General features: G+C 35.7%; 1 protein-coding gene across 1 annotated transcript in view; it reads left to right on the top strand.

Moving 5' to 3' along the window:
- Positions 1 to 19,432, top strand: part of SPAG1 (sperm associated antigen 1) — a 44,262-nt gene extending 24,830 nt beyond the window's left edge. Inside the window, exons 8-16 of the mRNA XM_010577138.1 lie at positions 320 to 754; positions 1,129 to 1,228; positions 4,356 to 4,508; positions 9,004 to 9,148; positions 12,209 to 12,336; positions 13,247 to 13,373; positions 16,632 to 16,796; positions 18,769 to 19,146; positions 19,301 to 19,432. Of these exons, the coding sequence (XP_010575440.1) occupies positions 320 to 754; positions 1,129 to 1,228; positions 4,356 to 4,508; positions 9,004 to 9,148; positions 12,209 to 12,336; positions 13,247 to 13,373; positions 16,632 to 16,796; positions 18,769 to 19,146; positions 19,301 to 19,432 (1,763 nt within the window). The remainder of the gene's footprint in view (positions 1 to 319; positions 755 to 1,128; positions 1,229 to 4,355; positions 4,509 to 9,003; positions 9,149 to 12,208; positions 12,337 to 13,246; positions 13,374 to 16,631; positions 16,797 to 18,768; positions 19,147 to 19,300) is intronic.
- The last annotated feature ends 240 nt before the right edge of the window (positions 19,433 to 19,672 follow it).

The raw sequence follows: 19,672 nt of genomic DNA, 5'->3' as shown, positions 1-19,672 counted from the left end.
AAGTACCCATATGGTAACAGCCAGTATTTAAAGAGTTAATTTCAAGGTGAACTCCGTACCATTCTGACACTCCAGTACAGGGGTTCACAATGTGCCCAGCAAGGAGACATGAGATTTCATAGTAATAATTGCAAGTTATGGACGAGTAGGTATTTTTCTGTGTTCTTGGAAGTGTTGTCTGAGGCAAATAAATCTTCATAACGTTAGGATGCCTGAAGTATTTGGTCCCCTGTTCTTTGGCTGTACACCCCTCTTCTGCCAGGACGATAGTTTCTTCTGATGATGCAAGCTCTAACTCAGCTCATTAACTTCCTTGCAGAAATTGTCCTGCCAGTAAGAGGAGAGGCGGCGGCTGGGGAGGCTGCCATGGGGAACGCGCAGAGAAAGTTTCATAGCAAAGGAGGAGGCAGTAAGGCAGAGGACGGAGAGACACAGAAGCAGAAGGAATCTACTGAGAGCAGATTAAAAAAAGGCACAGCAGAGAAAAAATCACAAAAGCATTTGCCAGACCGTGAAGGGGAAGTTAATGGCTATTTACACAGTGACCAAAAGAGTGAAAGCCCTGAAGCTGAAGCTAAGAAGGTCTCCAGATGGCACGGAGCAGGGTCTCAGTCGGCTGGTGGTGGCCGTTCTACTTCACTTCCTCCTACTGCAGCAAAACTAAAAAGTGAAGGAAACGAGTTATTTAAGAGTGGACAGTTTGGAGAAGCCGTGCTCAAATACTCGGAAGCAATTGAATATGTCATTGGTCTAGGTGGGTGTAATACCTTATGCTTACATATAGGATTGTTGTTTAGATTACTTAAAGGGACTACAAATGAGCTAGCCTATCTCCGGATTTTTGGCAGGAGCTACTGTGCAGTAAATTCTTAGTCATTTCACTAGAGGACAATTCATGTGACAAAAAATGTAGGAAGATGAGTGAAATAATATTTTAACTTCTTGGGGCAGAGCTGCTTGCATTTATGTGTTTGAATAATTACATATTCTAGGTGACATGATAAAGGAAAGCTGCTTACAGCTTTGCATTGTCAGCAGACTGCATCACTGCAGTGCAACTTAGAGCGTACAAGTCTTTAATTCTTGAATGTCATTTTAGTCTTTGATTTTAATTGTAACTTCTTTTAGGAGAACAAAGTCCAGATGATTTAAGTATCTTGTACTCAAACAGAGCTGCGTGTTACCTCAAAGAAGGGAATTGCGCTGACTGCATTGAGGACTGTAACAGGTAAATTGCAACCTCCCATGTAGAGCAACAACATTCTTGATGATGATTAAACATTTTAAATGATATATTGTTATTGCAGTTTGACTTAGAACAATCTTCAGTAAAGTCTGGTTCCTTGTCTAAATGACAGATATCTTTGTCAGTTATGTAAACAATTACATGGAACCTAGAGAAGGAGTAACTTTTAACTTACTATCGTACTGTGTGAGAGCAGTTTTTAGGCTTCTTGTGTACACAGAAATACATAGCAAGATTAACATTTTAAATATAAAAGCAGGCTTACTTCAATGATGCTCTTTAGTCATGAAAGCTTTGTTAACCCAGATGCTTATCACAGTGTTGGAAATTGCTTTCAAGCATATGTATGGTGTATACGTGTGTTCTCTGTGTTTGGTTTGTTGTTTTTGTTTGTGGTTTTTTAGTACATACTTGGCATAGTTATAAACAGTAATTACAGCTGTTCAGGAATTGAGCTAAAATCCTTTCTGCTTATTGTGGCTTTTAAGGATACAGGAGTTAGAGGAGATCAGACACCTTCAATAACTTCCAAACACTGCCTTACACTCAATTGTTACTGTATTTCTGGATGTCTTTTTTTATATTTTTGTAGATGGGGTTAGTAAGAGTGAGGCTTAAGGTGCAAAAAAAGATCCCAAGACAGAAATCATACTAATTAATCAGTTGGGGATTTTTACAGCACAACACAACTGTTAAAAAAAACCCCAAAACTAAAAATATGCATGTACCTTTGTATTAACTAAATGTTTGACTTACTGTATATATTCTACCTGACAGAAAAGTTTTCTGAAAATGTCATCTGAAAAAAATTGACTTGTTAACAATATTTTGTTAAAATAGATGCAGGACCATTGATAGCTGGCTGATAAAACAAGATAGCATACTTAACAGCCATCACATTTTTCTATCCAGGGGGTTTGAAGTATGTAGGACTTCAACTGAAATCAATAATACAAAGTTTTTGGGTCTTGTGTTCTTACCATTTGGAAGCTTATTTTCTTACTACTTAATGATAGTGTCCTTACTGTCATGCATATTTTCTGGATACACAAGGACCTGTGATGCTTAGTGAACACAAGAGAAGCAGAAATAATTTAGACTGGGAAGCAGAACTGCAAAACTGCAAACACATGTGAATTAGGCAATGTCAAGTAAATCTTCTCTAGGCAATACAACATAAAGGATGATCTACAAATAGGTTACTTGATTTCAGAGTAAAAAATGGTGTAGTGGTTATATTAGCGATATAAAAATAAGTATCGAACATTTATCTTTCATTAAGTTTTAGCTCTTTAGGGCTTAGAAGTATAGAAAAAACCCTCTGTTGGATCTGTGTTTGTCTCAAGACTCTGATTTGGAGTGCCTGTGATTCTTGTTGCAGAGAGTGAAATAGGGTTCCTATGCACTAATGGTAATTTATTTAGTACTGTAGTGGTTTGGTCCCTGGCTGTATTATCTTTGCTTTCTACCCTCGAAATGTGGTTTTCCATTCCCACTGATGCTATTCTTCAAGCAGTGTCATCTTCCCCTGAATTTATTTATTGTTGTTTTTTTCTTCATTCTTGATGTTAGGAACCTGAAATTGCATTAATACTCTCCTAAGTTACAGAATGTCAAGCATGTTTGCAGAGATTTTGTAGGGGCTATGATGATGTGTGCTGTTGTATTTTTCAAATGAATTCAGCAACGTAAAGAGAAATGGAACACTGGAAATATTTATGAAATGGAAATTTGAAATGTTTATTGTAGAAATCATTCTTTCTCTAGCTTTAGGAGGAGTAATGGTGCAAAGTCAATTCACAGCAAAGGCCAACAGCCTCCTGGGCTTACAAACAGGAGCACAGCCAGTGGATTGAGGGAACTGATTATCCCCTTGTACTCAGCACTTGTTAGACAACATCTATGATAACTGTGTCAGTTTTTGGCTTCGCCAGTACAAGACAGACAGTGATCAACTGGAGCAAGTTTAGTGAAGTGTCAGTGAGGTGGTTGTGAACTCTGGAGCACCTGCCTGGAGAGGAGAGGCTGAGGGAGCTGGCTTTGTTCAGCTTAGAGGAGAATGGCTTTCAGGGGTCCTAAGAGCAGCCTGCCAGTACCTATGAGGAGAGTATCCAGGGGATGGATCCTGGCTCTTTCTGGCAGTGCATTGTGGGAGGACAAGAAAGAGACAACAGGCAAAAATGGAACCACACAAGGTTCCGACTGTGTATTAGGAGAAACCTTTTCCCCATGAACAGTGCGGGGCGTTGCAGCAGGTTGTCCAGAGATGTTTGCAGAGATTCGCTTGGAGGTTTTCAAGGCCCAACTGGATAAAGCCCTGAGCAACTTTGTCTGATCTCAGAGCTAACCCTACCTGTAGCAGAAGGTTGTACTAGGGACCTCTCAGCCTGAATTCCTTTATGATTCCGTGCAATCTAATCTTGACTCATCTTAATTTCAGTATTTCAAAGTTTATCTCTCATTCTCTTTAGCAAGAATCATTGACTTATAAAAGGTAGTCTTTAATAAATAAAGTCATTATGGACTGCTTCTTCATATTGCTGGAAAGGCGCGTGGTGTTTGGAAGGAGTTCTGATTGCAGTGTCAGGGGTTGAGATCAGTGTTGACCAGGCACACAATCAGAAGAGTAAACAGACGAAAGGCAAAAACCTAAAAGCCAAAAAAAGACAGGTGTATATTCATGTCTTACTAAGTGTATTTTTTAAGTGTATACTTCCATGTAAGGAAGAAGAACTGAAAACCATGTAGGCAAAAGCACCTTATACTTGAAATCCCCGTAGATCTAGGCATGACCTAAGAAAAATAGCTTTTGCTGTTAAACAGCTGTCATTACATTGGTCTTTCCTTGGTCATGAAAGCAGTTTGCCAGATGGAAGATAGGGATGCGAGTAGAGCAAGTTGTAGTAAAAGCACTAAGAATTTCATAACTCCATGTCATTTAGGATATTAATATAAACCACCTAGTCCCATTTTCCTTGGTTATGTTACTGTAAGGCCCATCTGAAATCACAAAGTTGTTATGTATAATTGTGTATATCATAAAATAGTTTTATTAATATTATTTCAGTTACTCTGTTTCAATCCTGCATTTTTCTTTTGTTTTCTCCAGAGCTCTGGAGCTTCAGCCATTTTCCCTTAAGCCTCTTCTACGACGAGCAATGGCAAATGAGTCTATGGAGCGGTATCGACAGGCATACGTTGATTATAAAACAGTCCTACAAATAGACAGCAGCATCCAAGCAGCAAATGATAGTGCTAATAGGTAACTCCACCTACGAATTTTCTGATACGAGTCCAAATAGAAAAGTAGAATTCAGTTTTGTTTGGTTTACATTGCTCCCTCTGTTCTGTATCCCTCAGAGGCAGGGTTGTCACTAGTGCATTATAACTATAGGTCTGGCTGTTTCATTCAGTTGTTTTCCCATAGCTTCACAGTTTTCCTCTGCCAGCAGTAGGTCGCTTTCTGTTTTAAAAATGTAATATTTTATAGGCTCTTTTTTCCTGGTGCTTCAACTTGTTTTCTTTCCTAACTTGTATTTGATACCACATAAAGTTATATTTTAGAGTCCATACCTTTTCTCCGACATTGTTTCCTTTTCATATTAGCAGTCTTCCTGTGGTAATTGGAGATTTATGTTAAGTGTGAAAGCTTCAGTATGCTGCCATTGTAGAAACGCTGAAGTAGCTTGATACAGTGGTCAGATACAAAGCTTAGAGATGTAAAAAATATAATTGAATGTTATTTTTAACTTAAGTGTTAATACTTCCAACATTAATTCTTGCTGCCAAGAGAGACATCTCAATTTCTATAATTATATTTTAATAGTGTAAAATTAGTGTATACACACTATTGTAATAGTGTTATCATTAGCATATAGTAAGTACTTAAGTGCATGAATGATAGGATTGTCCATTCCCTTTTCTTCTCTTTTTTCTTTTAATGGGAAAAAAAAGTATTTATGAAAGCAGAACAGCCATTAATCAATCATTGAGCAGGAACCCACATGCATGAGACTTTTAACAATGGAATCTAGTACCTTTTTTCTTTTTAAGGCAAGGCCATGAGCACTTACATTATTACTTCATTTAAAAATCCATAATATCTTTAAATTCCGCTTATTTGACCAGAGGTGGCCAAAGGAGATGACACTTTATCACCTCCTCTTAGAAGTGTTATTTTTGATAACACAACAAATCGTTACTGATCTCCTGTATCTACACCAATAATAGAGCACTTGGATTGGTGAGATAACTGCTCGTCCTGGTATCTGTGTGATTATTATACCTTTTTAAAATCTTCTTGGCTTATTTTATCTGCAGATACTCTTTTCATATTTCTCCTTGACTTGTAACTTGCTTAGTAATAAGCTTATTTCCCTTTTTCCCCTTAACACTCTTCCTTTTCTCCTCTCTAGGCCTTCCTTATGTTTTTAGCTTCACTGCTCATTACTCTTTCCTCCCTGGCAACCCATCACCTTATTTCAGCTGCTTCTTCCTTCTTCTCTTCTGCTGGTAATTCATTTTTGCTTGCAAATTCTTAGTTTCTAAAACATAAACCTCCTGCATAATTGAACTTTTACTATAATTTATTTTTAAATATTTTATCATTTATGAATTAAACTGAAATTGTTTACGGAAGTATTCATTTTTATTTCCAAAGTAGCAGACCTTCTAAAAAAAAGAATTTTAACAAAAAATTATAGTTCCTCTACTGCCTTTTAACTTAAAGGGACAACCCCAAAATGTAATTTAATTTTTTTTATATTAGGAATATCAGGTCTTAACAACTGGCTGTTATTGGAGGATTTCTTTGTTTTTAAGTTCCTGCAGGAAATCGGTGGTGCTGTAGGAAGCTGACAGGAAAAACTTATAATCCTACTTGTGTCTGAGGGTGGGTTTGGTAAATTGTGTTAAGCCTTGTCTTTCTCTACTTACCTAACAAAGCAGCCTTTCCAGAAATCTTAGAATCGAATGGGTGTTCAGTCTGATATTTTTGCTAATTCTCACACAAAAGGCAAGTAGAATTTTTCATATAAGGCCTTTACCTGATAATATAAAGACTTTACCTGGTCATTTTGCAATCAAAATGAAACAATTAAGAACATAAGTACATATTTTTATGAAATGTCAAGTGAAAACAAGCATAAACACTTATTTGAGTGTTTATAATGTTGATTAGATGATATTGAGTTGTGTCTTTTATTGGTTATCCTGAGGTGATTTTTAGATAAATTGGAAGGACTATTTCTTTTAATGGTGTGTGCCAAATCACAGGAAAATACATTTCAAACACACTTTTAATTAATAGCATTTTCCTAGCTTTGTGAACATCAATGAATTTCCTACTTTGTGTATTTTAATTTCCTCTTGAGTGAGTGCTTTATTACTTGCTTTTCACTGTTTGAAATACAGAAGCTCTAATGTGGGGCAATATGTTTATGCATTTCCATTTACTAAATTCAAGGTTCATTCCAGTTGTCTTAACTCCTTTAATATCAGGTAGCAAATTGCATTAGATAGCTTGGGAGCTTTTATTACAAAGTCCAGTATGAGTATTGTACTGTACAAATACATTTGTGATAAACTCCAAAGTGCAGGGTTGTTGGGTCAAGTTAGGGTGTTGGTGGTGGGGAATGAGTGTATTTGTCCCAGCTTTTTCATTAAATACCCATGCTATTTAAACTAACCATGACACACAGGTATGCATTTTTACAAAAGGCTATGCTTAGATTATTATATTACAAGAAGTCAGTTGATTGTCAAATACTACAGGATTCTCTCTGTTGATTTTGATGAATTAGATGAGGTTTTTTCTCCCAACTTTTTAAGCCCATTATGATAAAAGGCAAAAAATTAAACAGGAAGTCAATGGGACCGTGGTTTACTGTAGAATTATTCTGTTACTTTCTATGGGAAGTACCTAAACGTAATGAATTGACTTTTTAATATGAAGGGCACAGTTTTGTTCTCTGATAAAATAACCTGAGTAAATCTTAGGGCCGTTTAATTTATGATGGTGTGCCACATTTTTCTTAACAATTGAATTCAGGCTATCATTAAAAACCTAAAGTTTTAGTAAAATTAGAGCAAAAGAGAACTTGGACAAGCTGCTTTGTTGGTATGTCCTTTAAAATACTGCTTAGGACTGATACAGGTAGAGGAGGGCCCCTGAAAGGGCATATGTAGCTAACACATAAACAAATACTCTTCTTGTTCTCTTAGAAAACAAATAAAGCAACTAGATAATAATGCAAAATGTGATACTGCGTATATGAGGAATTTTACTTTCAATTAAAAAATACAAGAAATGGTATGTTTCATGCAGCATTATGTAATACATAAAATCACACGTTATATAGCTCTACAGACAGCCTTTTTAAGTTTATATTCTTTAATTTTTTTTTTGTAATTTCTGTTTTACAATAAAGAAGATTAGAATAGGTGCTGCTTCTTGTACTGGTTTTTCTATCAGACCCTAATGGAAAAGAATTTGGTCCTGAGTGCTCTGACTCTGTTGCCATAGTATTATACCAAAGCTTTTTTGTTGTTGTTTTATGGCTGCTATTCAAATATTTAAAAAGAACAGAACTATGCAAGAAAACTTGATTGTGTAATTTATGCTCATTCCATCTCATTCTTCATGTCACATTCAAGGGTCTTAATTTATTTTTTTTGTATGTGTATTCATGTAGTATGTTTTTTACACCTGTGTTAGATGGAAATGCACCTAATATGCAAATTTCAGGTTTATTGGCTATAGTATCAATGTGACTTCCTTTGCTACTCAATTCAGAATTTTCCTTTGTTAAAGCAGATATTAGGCTTATCACCAGTTGAACTTGACTCTTAAACTTATTTTGAGATTATAAGGCGTTTATCTCACTATTATTCTCATAATTGATTAATACTTGTTTGTCAGTTTTTTGGTTTTTTTTTTTTTTTTTTTAATTGTAATGGAACCATAAAGTCTTGTATGGCTTTACTCATTATAGTTACTTATGTCTTTCTTCAAAATGTATCACAGCAATAGGAAACCCTCACTTGAATGGATTTTGGATTGAAATACCTACAGGAGTAGTTGACCTATATATATATGTGTTGAAATATATTGAAATATGTACAGAAATAGTTGACCTATATATATATATATGTGTTTGTTTAAGAAAGACTAAACAGTTTTTATATATGTTCTTTGCATTTTTAAATGGGGATAAAGAATGATTGATTGATAATTTCTGACTGTTCTGCAAAATGCAACTTAATACCTGCTTTGTGACCTGCGTTGGTTATTTAGAGAATTGTTGTGCAAGAGGTTTCATTAGACATTGGCAAATTTAGGTATCACACTTTGGCTGAGGATATTGTAATCTTGTTACAAATAACACTTATGAATAGCTGAGAAAAGTAAACTAAATACATCAGGTTTTTTTCCTATTTCTTTATTGCATGTGGTAGGCAGCATTTAAAGCCTAGTTGCAAAATCAGTCATTTGCTTAAATACTTACAGATCATGCTGAAGTCAGCTTCCTGTCTTCTAAATGCTAGCATATTCTAAATAAAGTGGAAAAAATCTAAATCTTAAATGTGCGCAATACCATTGACTGCTGTGACAATCTTTTTTTAAATTAGTCTCAAGGATAATTGTTCAGTTGTTTTTTGAAAAATTGGAGCATTGCATTATTTAATTTGGGTGTAAGTTATTAAAGTGTGAGTTGAATATATGAAAAGTCACGTTGGTGCGGCTTTTTCTCTTTCAGGATAACAAAGACTTTAATTGATCAAGATGGTCCCAGTTGGAGGGAGAAACTGCCACCAATTCCAGTTGTCCCAGTTGCTGCTCAGCTACACAGGTGGGATGGAGGAAACTTTACTTCAGAGAATAAGCCAAGAAGTACTACAGATGTCAACAGAGAAGAACAGTTGCAGATGAATCGTATGTATAGCTAATGCAAATATATATAAAAAATATATAATCGAAAAATGGAATACAATTTAATAATGTCAGAGAAACTGCTTTAGAAAATACTTATCAGAGACCTTTGTGAAAAGCCAAGTCAGATGATGGTCATTTAGATGATTGGGTTTAATGTGCTTTAGGGAGCCACAGTTATGATAAATTTTTTTAAGCCAAGTCATGTGGTTTGTAGCATGTAATTTCTGAAGTCATATACAATAAAAGAAAATACAGAAGAAATACTCATCAGCAGTATATTGAGTCCTGTCACAAGAATCAGTAGTTGCCCTGACATAATACTACGATAATAATACGGTTTTCCCCCCCAAAAACGCCACCCAAACAAACACCCAACCTGAATAATCAGCTGCATAATCTGTAGCTGTCGCTTAATTGTTCATGAAAGCATTACTCAGCTCTTCAGAATAGAAAGGGTAGACTTGTAGGTGGCCAGTAGTTAATGAAATAGGCTATAGAAGAACACTTCTGATTGTTTAATATTTTTTTTTTACGATGGATTCTAATTTTGACAGGGGCCATTTAATAGTCACCTGTCAAAGATGTTAGTTCTGGACTTATTTACACATAAGCACTGAGTGTTTAACTCCTTTAGGACACTTTTTCCTCCTGATTTTTTTCCCTTCATTGCAGTTTCCTTTTTTCTCCTCCAGTAAATCAGGTGAGGGAACCTTTCTGATTTGGTTTTCATTGACATTAAACATTCTTTTTGCAAAGGCCTTAACTGTATGATTTTTCACTCAACTATTAATTGGTTCCCCTTTGAGTTTATTTTAATATAAAGAAAAGTAGGGCTGAAGATAATCTCCCCTTGATTAACACAGAGGAGGCTGCAATGCATAAGCAGGTTGCTGGCCGAATATGTAGCAGTGACAGGGGTATCTGTCCATAATACATTACTGCAATAACACATGTCCTCAAATAATCTGCACTCTTGGGCACTACGGATTTAATGACTTTAAAATGATCTTTCAGATAGCATTGATTTATTTGTACCCGATGTAAAACAACCAACAACTTATAAATACGTACGAACTGGACATTTTTTTTCAAGAATAAGGTGTAGTTCTAGAAATTTGTAATAGTGTGGTTTATATATGATTTGAATAGTCGTGCATACTAAACTTCAGTAATGCTACAGAAAATTGTTTTTCATTTAAGAAACATGAGGCACGTTGATATATAATTTAAGCTCAATTAAGTTGATAAAAATTTTACTCTACTTTTTCAAATGTCCAGTGACAAGTATTTTCATTACAGTTGTTGTCAGCACATGTCATTACTGATTTATGACTCTTAAGGATTGGGCAGCAATTGGGTTTAACTTTTTGGTTTTTTGAAAATTAAGTAGAAATCTGATACCTTGCACAATTGTTGATACTAAACATAAATGCTTAGCTTGAAAAGTGCTTTCTGTTATACTGGTTGTACTCCAGGGTTTTTCTGTTACTAAAGAATACAACCTGTTGGATTTTTTATTGCAATGTATAACCAACGTATTTAAACCTTTTAAGTAGCAAATTTGGATCTATATAACCTTGTGTAACTTTGTTAAGAGAGAGAATTTGAAGATCATCATAGTGAAAAGTACACAGATAAGCAGCTTCTGAGAACACTAGTGATCATGTTTAGCCTGTTATGCAAGTTAACGAAACTGGCCATCACTGTCTTCATGAAGTGCGTTCTGCGGCATTTTGATGAAAAACACATCTCAATCCATTTCAGATAGGGTGGGCTTTGGTTAGGCTTTGTTTTTAGAAATACTAAATGAGGACTGTGTAACCGTTTTCTTCACTGAAGGCTGACTCTAAGGTTGTGATTGCCTCTTCGGTCGGGCCTGTACCAAATCAGTGGGACCCGACAGTCATAGCTGGTGCCAGAGGTGTGCCAGCAATGATGTTCAGTCAGTAGTTAAACCTTACTGTTGGCTGATGCTTTTCTGCAACAATTGTCTCTTGGTTTTTGTGTCTTGCAACTTGAGTTATGATTTAGTTGTGTTTCTTGCATAAGGCTGTTCTGGTTTCACATTGTTACTTAATTTTTTCCCCAAGTCCGCATGTAGTTTTCTGGCAGAGAAGACTGCCATGTGTTTATAAAAGAACTCACTGAGTTTAATTACTGGTTAAAATTATCTGGTTATGTACAGTGTTTAAAACCTGAATCTTGGCAAGGGGCTCATATTCTTCAGCAAGGTAAAATAAGTAGATTTTTCCATTATGATTTACTTAGAGCTACGTTACTAATTATTGTTTGCTCACAACAGAGACATGAAACTGCAGTCAGGATTGGTTTTCCACTGCAAACATAGCTAAAAATTGTAGTCTAACCCAGAAGCGTGTGCAACAAATGTGGAGTTCAGAAGGAAAGACAATTATGGAAGAACACAATATTGATAAAAAAGTATAGTTAGGTGTTTTCAGGTTCCTCAAAGCATCTTTTATAAATAGCTATTAACAGAATATTACTGATGTATCACTAGCCCCTACTGATGTGACGATTTGTTTGTCATTGTCAGTTTAGCATAGTAATTGTGATAGATAGTTGCTTGCAGAAAGAATATTAGATCAAATTACAGCTGCCTTGGCGTGATGGTGGAGATCTAGAAGGCCTTTAATCCTGCTGATTAAATCTCCACCAGTGTAAATGCAACTGGTATCTCAGTGGTGATACATAGTCCCTTTCTACCACACAGAAGGGGTAGACAGGAGGTGAAAGCGTAGAGCTCTCTGTTGCATGCCATTATTTTCAGCAAAATAGTTACCCTGGTGCATGGGGAAGTATGTGTTGTCCCAAATGTAGATACGGTAGTTTATGCCTTTCTTAGAGCAGCAGGGAGATCTGAGACAGAAATGGCAATGTGTAGACCAATAAAGATACTCCCGTTGCCAGGCTTTTATTCTTAGTCTGGGTAGATTATTCAGCTACCCTCAATGAACTGACCTTCTTATGTAACACTGTGATCCTTTTGTAATGTAGGTGAGAAAGCTGAGGAGAAGTTCAAGACATTAAAAAATGAAGGGAATGATTTTGTAAAAAAGGGTAAATATGAAGAAGCTGTAAATAAATACAGTGAATGCATGAAGTTAAATAACGAGGAATGTACGATCTACACTAACAGGTAAAAGATCCAAAATCTAACCCTGCCTTGTGGGATAACAGTAGTTATACTTTCTCACTGCAAATAGAGATTTTGCATCCCTTCAGTCACTGTTGTAAAAAAAGGACTTTTTTTGCCCACTTGATGAGTGTTTCTAATAACAAAATTGATTTTTTGTTAAACTGTGTTATTTTCCAAGGGGAGCAAGTATTGATGTCACTGATATATATCTTAAAATCTTTATATAAATAGAGTAAGCCATAATAAAAGTTATAATTAGCATAGCATTTTGCAGCATTTTTTGAGAATGCTGGTATGATTTTAATTAAAAACTAACATGTAGTAGCAGTATCTCAGATATGAAGAGTAATAATTCAGAGAAAATGTACATTTTGAGAAAATGAAAGTAGGAACATGGTCATACAACAGCATTATTTTAAAGGTTGACCTAATTCTGCAGCATAATTCTTTATGATGTAATCTTATCAGCTTTCACAAACTAAGAAGGATTTGATTAGGCCAGTACTTGAATAGGAGACTTCCAAGTAATAATTAGGTGCAGAAAGCAGTATTGCTTATTTAATCTAGAGCACTTCTTTACCTAGAATGGCTGTATAAAATCCATACTATATCAACCACTATACTATCATATTATACTAATGTAGGCTCTGCTTTTAAAATACTTACATATCTGCCTAACTTCAAGCATTAGTCGTACTTGAATTTTGACTTTTATTGCAGGAATTGGCCCTCTCTAAATCCATCCAGTGATGTTATTAATACTTACTGGTTTTTATGTACTTTAAAAAATACCACATTGAGACTGAATTGTGTGAAGTATTGTAATTAACATTTATGAGTCAGATACTGTTGGCACTACAGCACTGTAGAATTTACTTATATTGCAGTGTATTCTGTTTTTCTGTGTTAGAGCTCTCTGTTACTTGAAACTGTATAAATATGAAGAGGCTAAGCAGGATTGTGATCATGTTCTTCAGATAGAAGATTCTAATATTAAAGCTTTTTATAGAAGAGCACTAGCGTACAAAGGATTACAGGTGAGGAAAAAGAACATGGCAGGTATTCTTAAGCACTTCTAAACTTGCTTATCCTCTTCAAAGGCAATCAGGTAGTTGCAGTCGATGGGAGAATACAAAGTATGCAGTGCTGATGATTTACTACTTTGTAGAGCATTAGGCATACATAAGATACTACATAAATATTTTTGCAACATAAAAACCTGCATGTTGACTTGTAATAATTTGAGAAAATACAAGAGTATTAGAATAAATGAGGTTTGACTGGAGATTGGTTAAGCAAGTTTCAACTCTGTTCTAATGTTCTAATATTCTTCTGGGTATCCCAGTCTGTTTTTTCTGTGAAGGTGTTTACTGTATCTTTGCTGATCACAAATGGATTCTCTCCAACTCCGTCTTCATCTGTCTAAACTAAAATCTCAGGTTGTCTTTTGGCATCTGCTCATATTTGAGTGCTTGTCATATTAAACCAGGGTTTTAATTATCTTCGTTTTCTCGCTCTTCCTTCCCCAAACACATTACGAACCTTTGTCAGTATTCTACTTACTCTGTGGACAGTGTCGGTGCTCAGACTTTTCCTTTCTATCTACACAGTGGTGGTGTTGTCTGTACTGTGCTCATGTTACACAGTTTTTTGAGTATCCTTGTACCTGATCGTCATAAATGCAGACTTACATTGCTCATATCTATCCTGAATGTGACTGCAAATCTCATGTTCCATCACTTGAACCATGTTGTTCCTTTTGTCCATCCTCTCTGTTGGTTCCCCTTCTTCAATGATGTTAATTAGCCTCTATACTTCATAATTCTTTCATAGCAATCCTTATCCTACCTGTCAGCTCTTACCTGGTATTAAATTATCAGCTTCTCACTTCTGTTGCCTCATGATGGCAGCTATCATCATCTACTTCATATTAAATTTTACAAGTGTCTTTAAACAAGAATCTTAAGTGCTTTCTCCCATGTTGCTCTTTATAACTGGAGGTGATGACTCAAGCATCCACCAAGTTTCAGCAGTGTCCATCAAATGAATACTTATCGCAGACCTCCAGTATGTCTGATGCCTTAACAAAAAATTACCTGATTGTCTCAGCTTACAAATCAACAGAGGGCAACCTCTTTGTGTTTAGCAATATACTAGCCTATTCTCATCCCATGTTACAATCCAAATGGAAGTCATAGGAACCATGGGATCTTTTGTTTGTGATAAATTTGTTCCTCTGTTACAGTAGTTATGAAATTTTGAAAGTTGGCTTTGATTAATTTTCAGAGAAGGTGAAAAGTCTTTTATTTTGTGTAAAATCTTTTCTGTAACTGCAGCAAGCTATCTGGTATTAATCATCTGAAACCTTATGTTGTTGAAGTTGATAAAAAATTAGTATAAATATAAGCAAAGGTATATAGTGATTCTACCAGTCAAAAAAAGGGAATTACACACTAGTGAAGAATGTCAAGAATTGGAGAAATAACTTCTGCTTTTTTGAATATCTTAGAAAAAATGCTATTTTTCAATTACTGAAGACACAACCTGAAACACACTTTTCACAGATTCCTTCAGAACAGTCTGAGCTGGGGACTCCCAAAATGTTTTGTTGTGGTTGGATTTAATGCCTTCGTTATTGCTAATTCCAGGGATATGAGCAATTTGTAAAACCAGAGAAAGCAACAGAAGTGATTGGAGGTTGACATATGACTCTCTAATGAAAAATTTTAAGAGCTAGAGGCATGTAGTTTGGCAAAGACCTAACTAAGCTGGGAAATGTTATTTGTATATAAATATCCTGATACTTAACCACAAAAGCTGCAGTGGAATTTAATGTGGTAAATGACATTTATTTATAGAGGTACTGAGATGTAGTTAAGGGAAGATCAGGAAAAAATCGTGCTTCTGTGATGTGTTAGGCCTGTAACATAGGACACAGGACCCTGGACCACACCTCTTACAGCCTCTTGCTTTGGGTACAAACAACTTGTATGATTTTTGTTGGCCTGGCAGGCTGCACTTTTAAATCCAGGAACGTTGGTTGGTTGCTGACCCTTGTGATCGTTTTCAGAAGTCTGTTCCAGAATCTCATTTCTCTGTAGTTGTGAATCTTCACATCTGTAATTCAAATGATTTAGCTTAATTAGTAGCTGTTCCCTGATGAAAGCAATCTGCCCCCTTTCTGCATACATTTGCTGAGGCTAAATAATTCTAGTTCTCTTACTCTTCTTTCATGATGTAGCAGACTTCAGTTCATTTACAGACTCACTGCAGTGTCTCTGCACCTTGAATACTGGTCACCAGTATTGAACAAAATATTCCGTGTGGGAAAGAGAATATGAGTGACTTGTACACTGGTGCTTTTATTACAGTTGGGATGCTGAGGAAGTACCTCAGCAGGTACCTGAGGATTTTTTTCATGATAATATGAATGACTTGCAGTAACCTTATGATACTGCTTGGGAACAGAAGAAATATTAGGTTCCTCACAGAAAGAAATTATGTTGATCTTTTACTGTTAACTGCTACATTTCATACTTATTTTTGATTATCCAGCCCTCAGAGTGTCTTGATTTTCCTGTGCGATGTTCCAGTCTTCCTCAGAATTAATGCTATTAACTTCATCAAATTTGAAATAGAAACATTTAAAAAAAACATTTAAAAAACATTTTAAAACATTTTAATAAAAACAAATGACAAGACTGATTACTGAGAAACTGTGTCCTAGTGCCACTCTGTGGATGTGTTTGTCCTTCTAATGCTGTTTATCCCAGAGTTCATAACATAATTCAAATCTTCTCAGGTATTACCAAAAATTTCCTTTCTCAAACTGCAAGAGATGGTCTGTTGGATTGAAGCCCAGGAAGATTAGATATATTTTTAATCTAAGCTTACTTTAACTCTCTTTTATGGGCAAAGCAAGTACACAGACTGTTGATGGACTCACATTATATTAATCTTGAAGAAGTGTTACACTGCAAGCAATTATACCTAAAAGCAGCAATCTTCAATAATCTATTCTCTGATACAGGGAATATGTTTCTCAGAATAAATTATTTCATATTACATATTTAATACAGAAGTACTTAGTCGCAGAAGACTAACTCAGACTCATCCTCGGCTTTCTTTTTTCCCTCTAATGAAATTACACTGTCTGTATTTAGATTATTTTTGTCTACTTAATGTCAAGATCCTAGCATTTTCATTTTTCTTAATTGTAAAGGACAGTATGGTAGTTCAAATTTATTTTTCTAGTGGTGTGCTTATGAAAAAATTATTTTCCCTTCTAATTACAGAATTATCAAGCCAGTGTTGATGATTTCAACAGAGTACTTCTAATAGATCCAAATGTTCTTGAAGCAAAAAAGGAACTAGAGGAGGTAACCCAACTGCTTAACCTTGACAGCAGTGCTGTAGCTGGCAGTCAACAAAAGCAAAGGAAGAAAATAACCATACAAGAGGTATACCTGTTCATTTTTAAAAGCAGACAGTACAGAAGCCACAAATTTGAGGAGATAATATTAAAGCTTTTGTTTTGCACTTCTTAGCTCTACAGTTTTTTGGGGTGGGGTTGTATTTTACATATTTTGAGGGCAATGGGAAGGTTCTTGCATATGATATGTTCAGTGTCCATTACATTCTATAGTAAAGCTTGGACTGCTTTGAAGTGTATTCCGAACCACAGCAGAAATGGAAAAAGTACATTTAGATAGCACTAAACTTGAGGATATGCTCCTTGTAAACAAAAACTGCTGAGACTTTGAAATACCTTGAAATACAGAATGCAGCTGTCAAATAGCAGTTTTGTTTTTAAAGCCTGTGCTACTCGGGAAGCCTGTGGGGCTGTGCTGGCAAAGGTTCATTGTCAGCAGGCGTGCTGGCTGTTCTTGTGCTAGTAGTAAAGTTACTGGTCTGAGGAATGAAATCCTACCTTAAAGGGCAGGAGTATGGATAAAACATCTGCAGGATCTTATAAAGAAATATGTGATGTAATGTTATGTACTGGATCAAAATGTGAGCCTTGCAGAGTGCTGGGTAGAATTAGGCGATGAAAGGATTTTCTCAGTCATCTGATATTTTTGGATTGTAGCTTTGCTAGTCCTTTAAGAATGTTGGGGGTTTTTTCCCTTTTCATTTTACAATATATAGTTAAAACACATAGTTACCAGTCTGTACAGTGATACTGTAATTTGATAATGTAATTTCAAAATGGTGGTATAATGGAAACTGCAGTTATTAATACAGAAGCATTTTGTTTTATTGAAACACTTCACATTGTCACGAGTTCATGGGATTTTATGTAACTGGTGTAAGCCGGGTATACTGTTAGTTAAGCTCTGAGCTGTGACAAAGGCACCTGGAGAGTGTTTAGAGGAGGTTTGGGAAGTCACTGCATTGTTCAGAGACCAGCCAACTACATTACTGGCAGTGGTAATTTTTCCAGGGGTGGGGCAGGAAGCATTAATGTTTGCTATCATAATTACAGCTGCCCCCTTAGAGAGCCTTTCCTGTCTTATCTGCTATAGTACAAGGTAGTTCTATGAAAACAGACGGCAAAGAAAAGTAAGGAAACTTAGAAACTGGGATTTATCATTATTATTCCATTTTAATCAAGCTATAATTATATAAAAGGCAGTCAAGATTTCTCTCTTGATACTAAGGATTGTTGAAAAATAGAACAAAATGTCTATAAGCCCAATGCAGTCTTTTCCAAAAATGGCTAATCTAGCTAGCCTTTACTATGCAATACTGTGTCTTCAGACTTCCTGAAAAACTTGGCATCCTTTGAGGAGACCCCATTCAATGAGTTTTAGTCAGTTTATACTAATTCCACAACTCTTGGTAGCTTGAAATAGATTTTAGCAAATGTAGTTGAACCCATGGTTAATTTTCTAGCGACTGATTCATGAAACTTGATGCAGGCTGCAAACCGGAAGAAGTTAAGTGGGTGTGCAGGTAGTTAGACCATGCTGAGCTTCTCCTTTCACAGCAAGACTCCAAATGGCAACCTGATACAGCTACTGTATACCTGTACTATTCTGAAGGCCCAGCAGTGAAATGAAACATGGGTATCTATCTGGTGACTTGACTTCAGTTCTGCTTGTCTTCTGCAACTTCACATTTAATATATGTATACAGTCTTCCTTAGCTTTCTCCCAGTGGTCTTCAGTTGTCTTTCTACACTGGAGTGCCAAGCAGTGAAAGGAAATGTAAAATATGCACTTTTGACTACAAACCTTTAAAGATGAATTAGAGGTACTATTCTGGGGGGAAGCAGGACATAAAAGAACATAGGTGCCTTTCTTTTATGAAGAGTAAAATGCTAACTTTAATTTAGTGACGTTGTTGATGGATATATGCATGCAATTTGTGAAGCTTCAGGTTATCTCTGTGTCCACATTAAAATGATTTGTTGCCATTTTCTTTGTGAAGGTGGCTGAATGTGATGAACAGGAAGAGAGACAGTTTGCTACATCAGAAGATGTTGTGACTGATCATGTTACTTCTGAGGAAGCAGTTCAAAAGAGTGTGCGACTGAAGACCTCTAAGAAACTGCATATTTCTGAACCATCTAATGCTTACGACTTTGGTCAGATTATAAACGCAGTGAATAGCAATAAGGATAAAGCTGCTTGTGCAGATCTTTTAACAATTACTGATCCAAAAAAATTGCCAGTGCTGCTGAGTAACAAACTTGAAGGAGAAATGTTTTTGATTTTTATCCAGTCGTTGGAGTGTTATATAGTTGGAAAAGATCCTGGCCTTGTATATCAGCACCTTTTCTACTTGAGCAAAGTAGAAAGATTTAAGGTAAGAACCTAGATTGAATGTGTACTTAAGTTGCACAGAAACCTAAAGGAAATTTTCCTATCTTAAAAGGAAATGATACACTGATTTTCTATCTCTGTCAAATGCTATGATTTTTGATCAACCTGTGCTAATTATAAAATAATCTGTTTTTCAGGTGGTGCTGGCCCTTCTTAGCAAAAATGAAAAAAACCAGGTTCAGCAACTATTTGACTTGCTTTCAGAAAACCAGAATAATCAGTACTCTTTGGAAGACCTTGAGAGCCTTAAAAAGGTTTATGAACTTTAAGAAGTTAAAATTTATTGGTTGCATGCATGTAGTTCGTGTTTATAAGATGGATGTGTGAACTCTGTAGACTTGCATGGGTTGAAGTGGGTCTTCACCCAGACTGTTTGAGTTCTATTTTGTTTTGACAGCATATGCACATTTAAAACTTGCTGCTCTTTTTTTTCTTATAGTTGTATACATGTTTAATCTCTAGAATTTAATGCATGTCTTTGTGTTCAGTAACAAAGTTCATGTTACTTG

Source organism: Haliaeetus leucocephalus, unplaced genomic scaffold (assembly GCF_000737465.1).
Source record: "Haliaeetus leucocephalus isolate CR32 unplaced genomic scaffold, Haliaeetus_leucocephalus-4.0 Scaffold555, whole genome shotgun sequence".
In the NCBI taxonomy this organism is placed as follows: domain Eukaryota; kingdom Metazoa; phylum Chordata; class Aves; order Accipitriformes; family Accipitridae; genus Haliaeetus; species Haliaeetus leucocephalus.
This window is presented reverse-complemented; position numbering and strand designations above follow the sequence as displayed.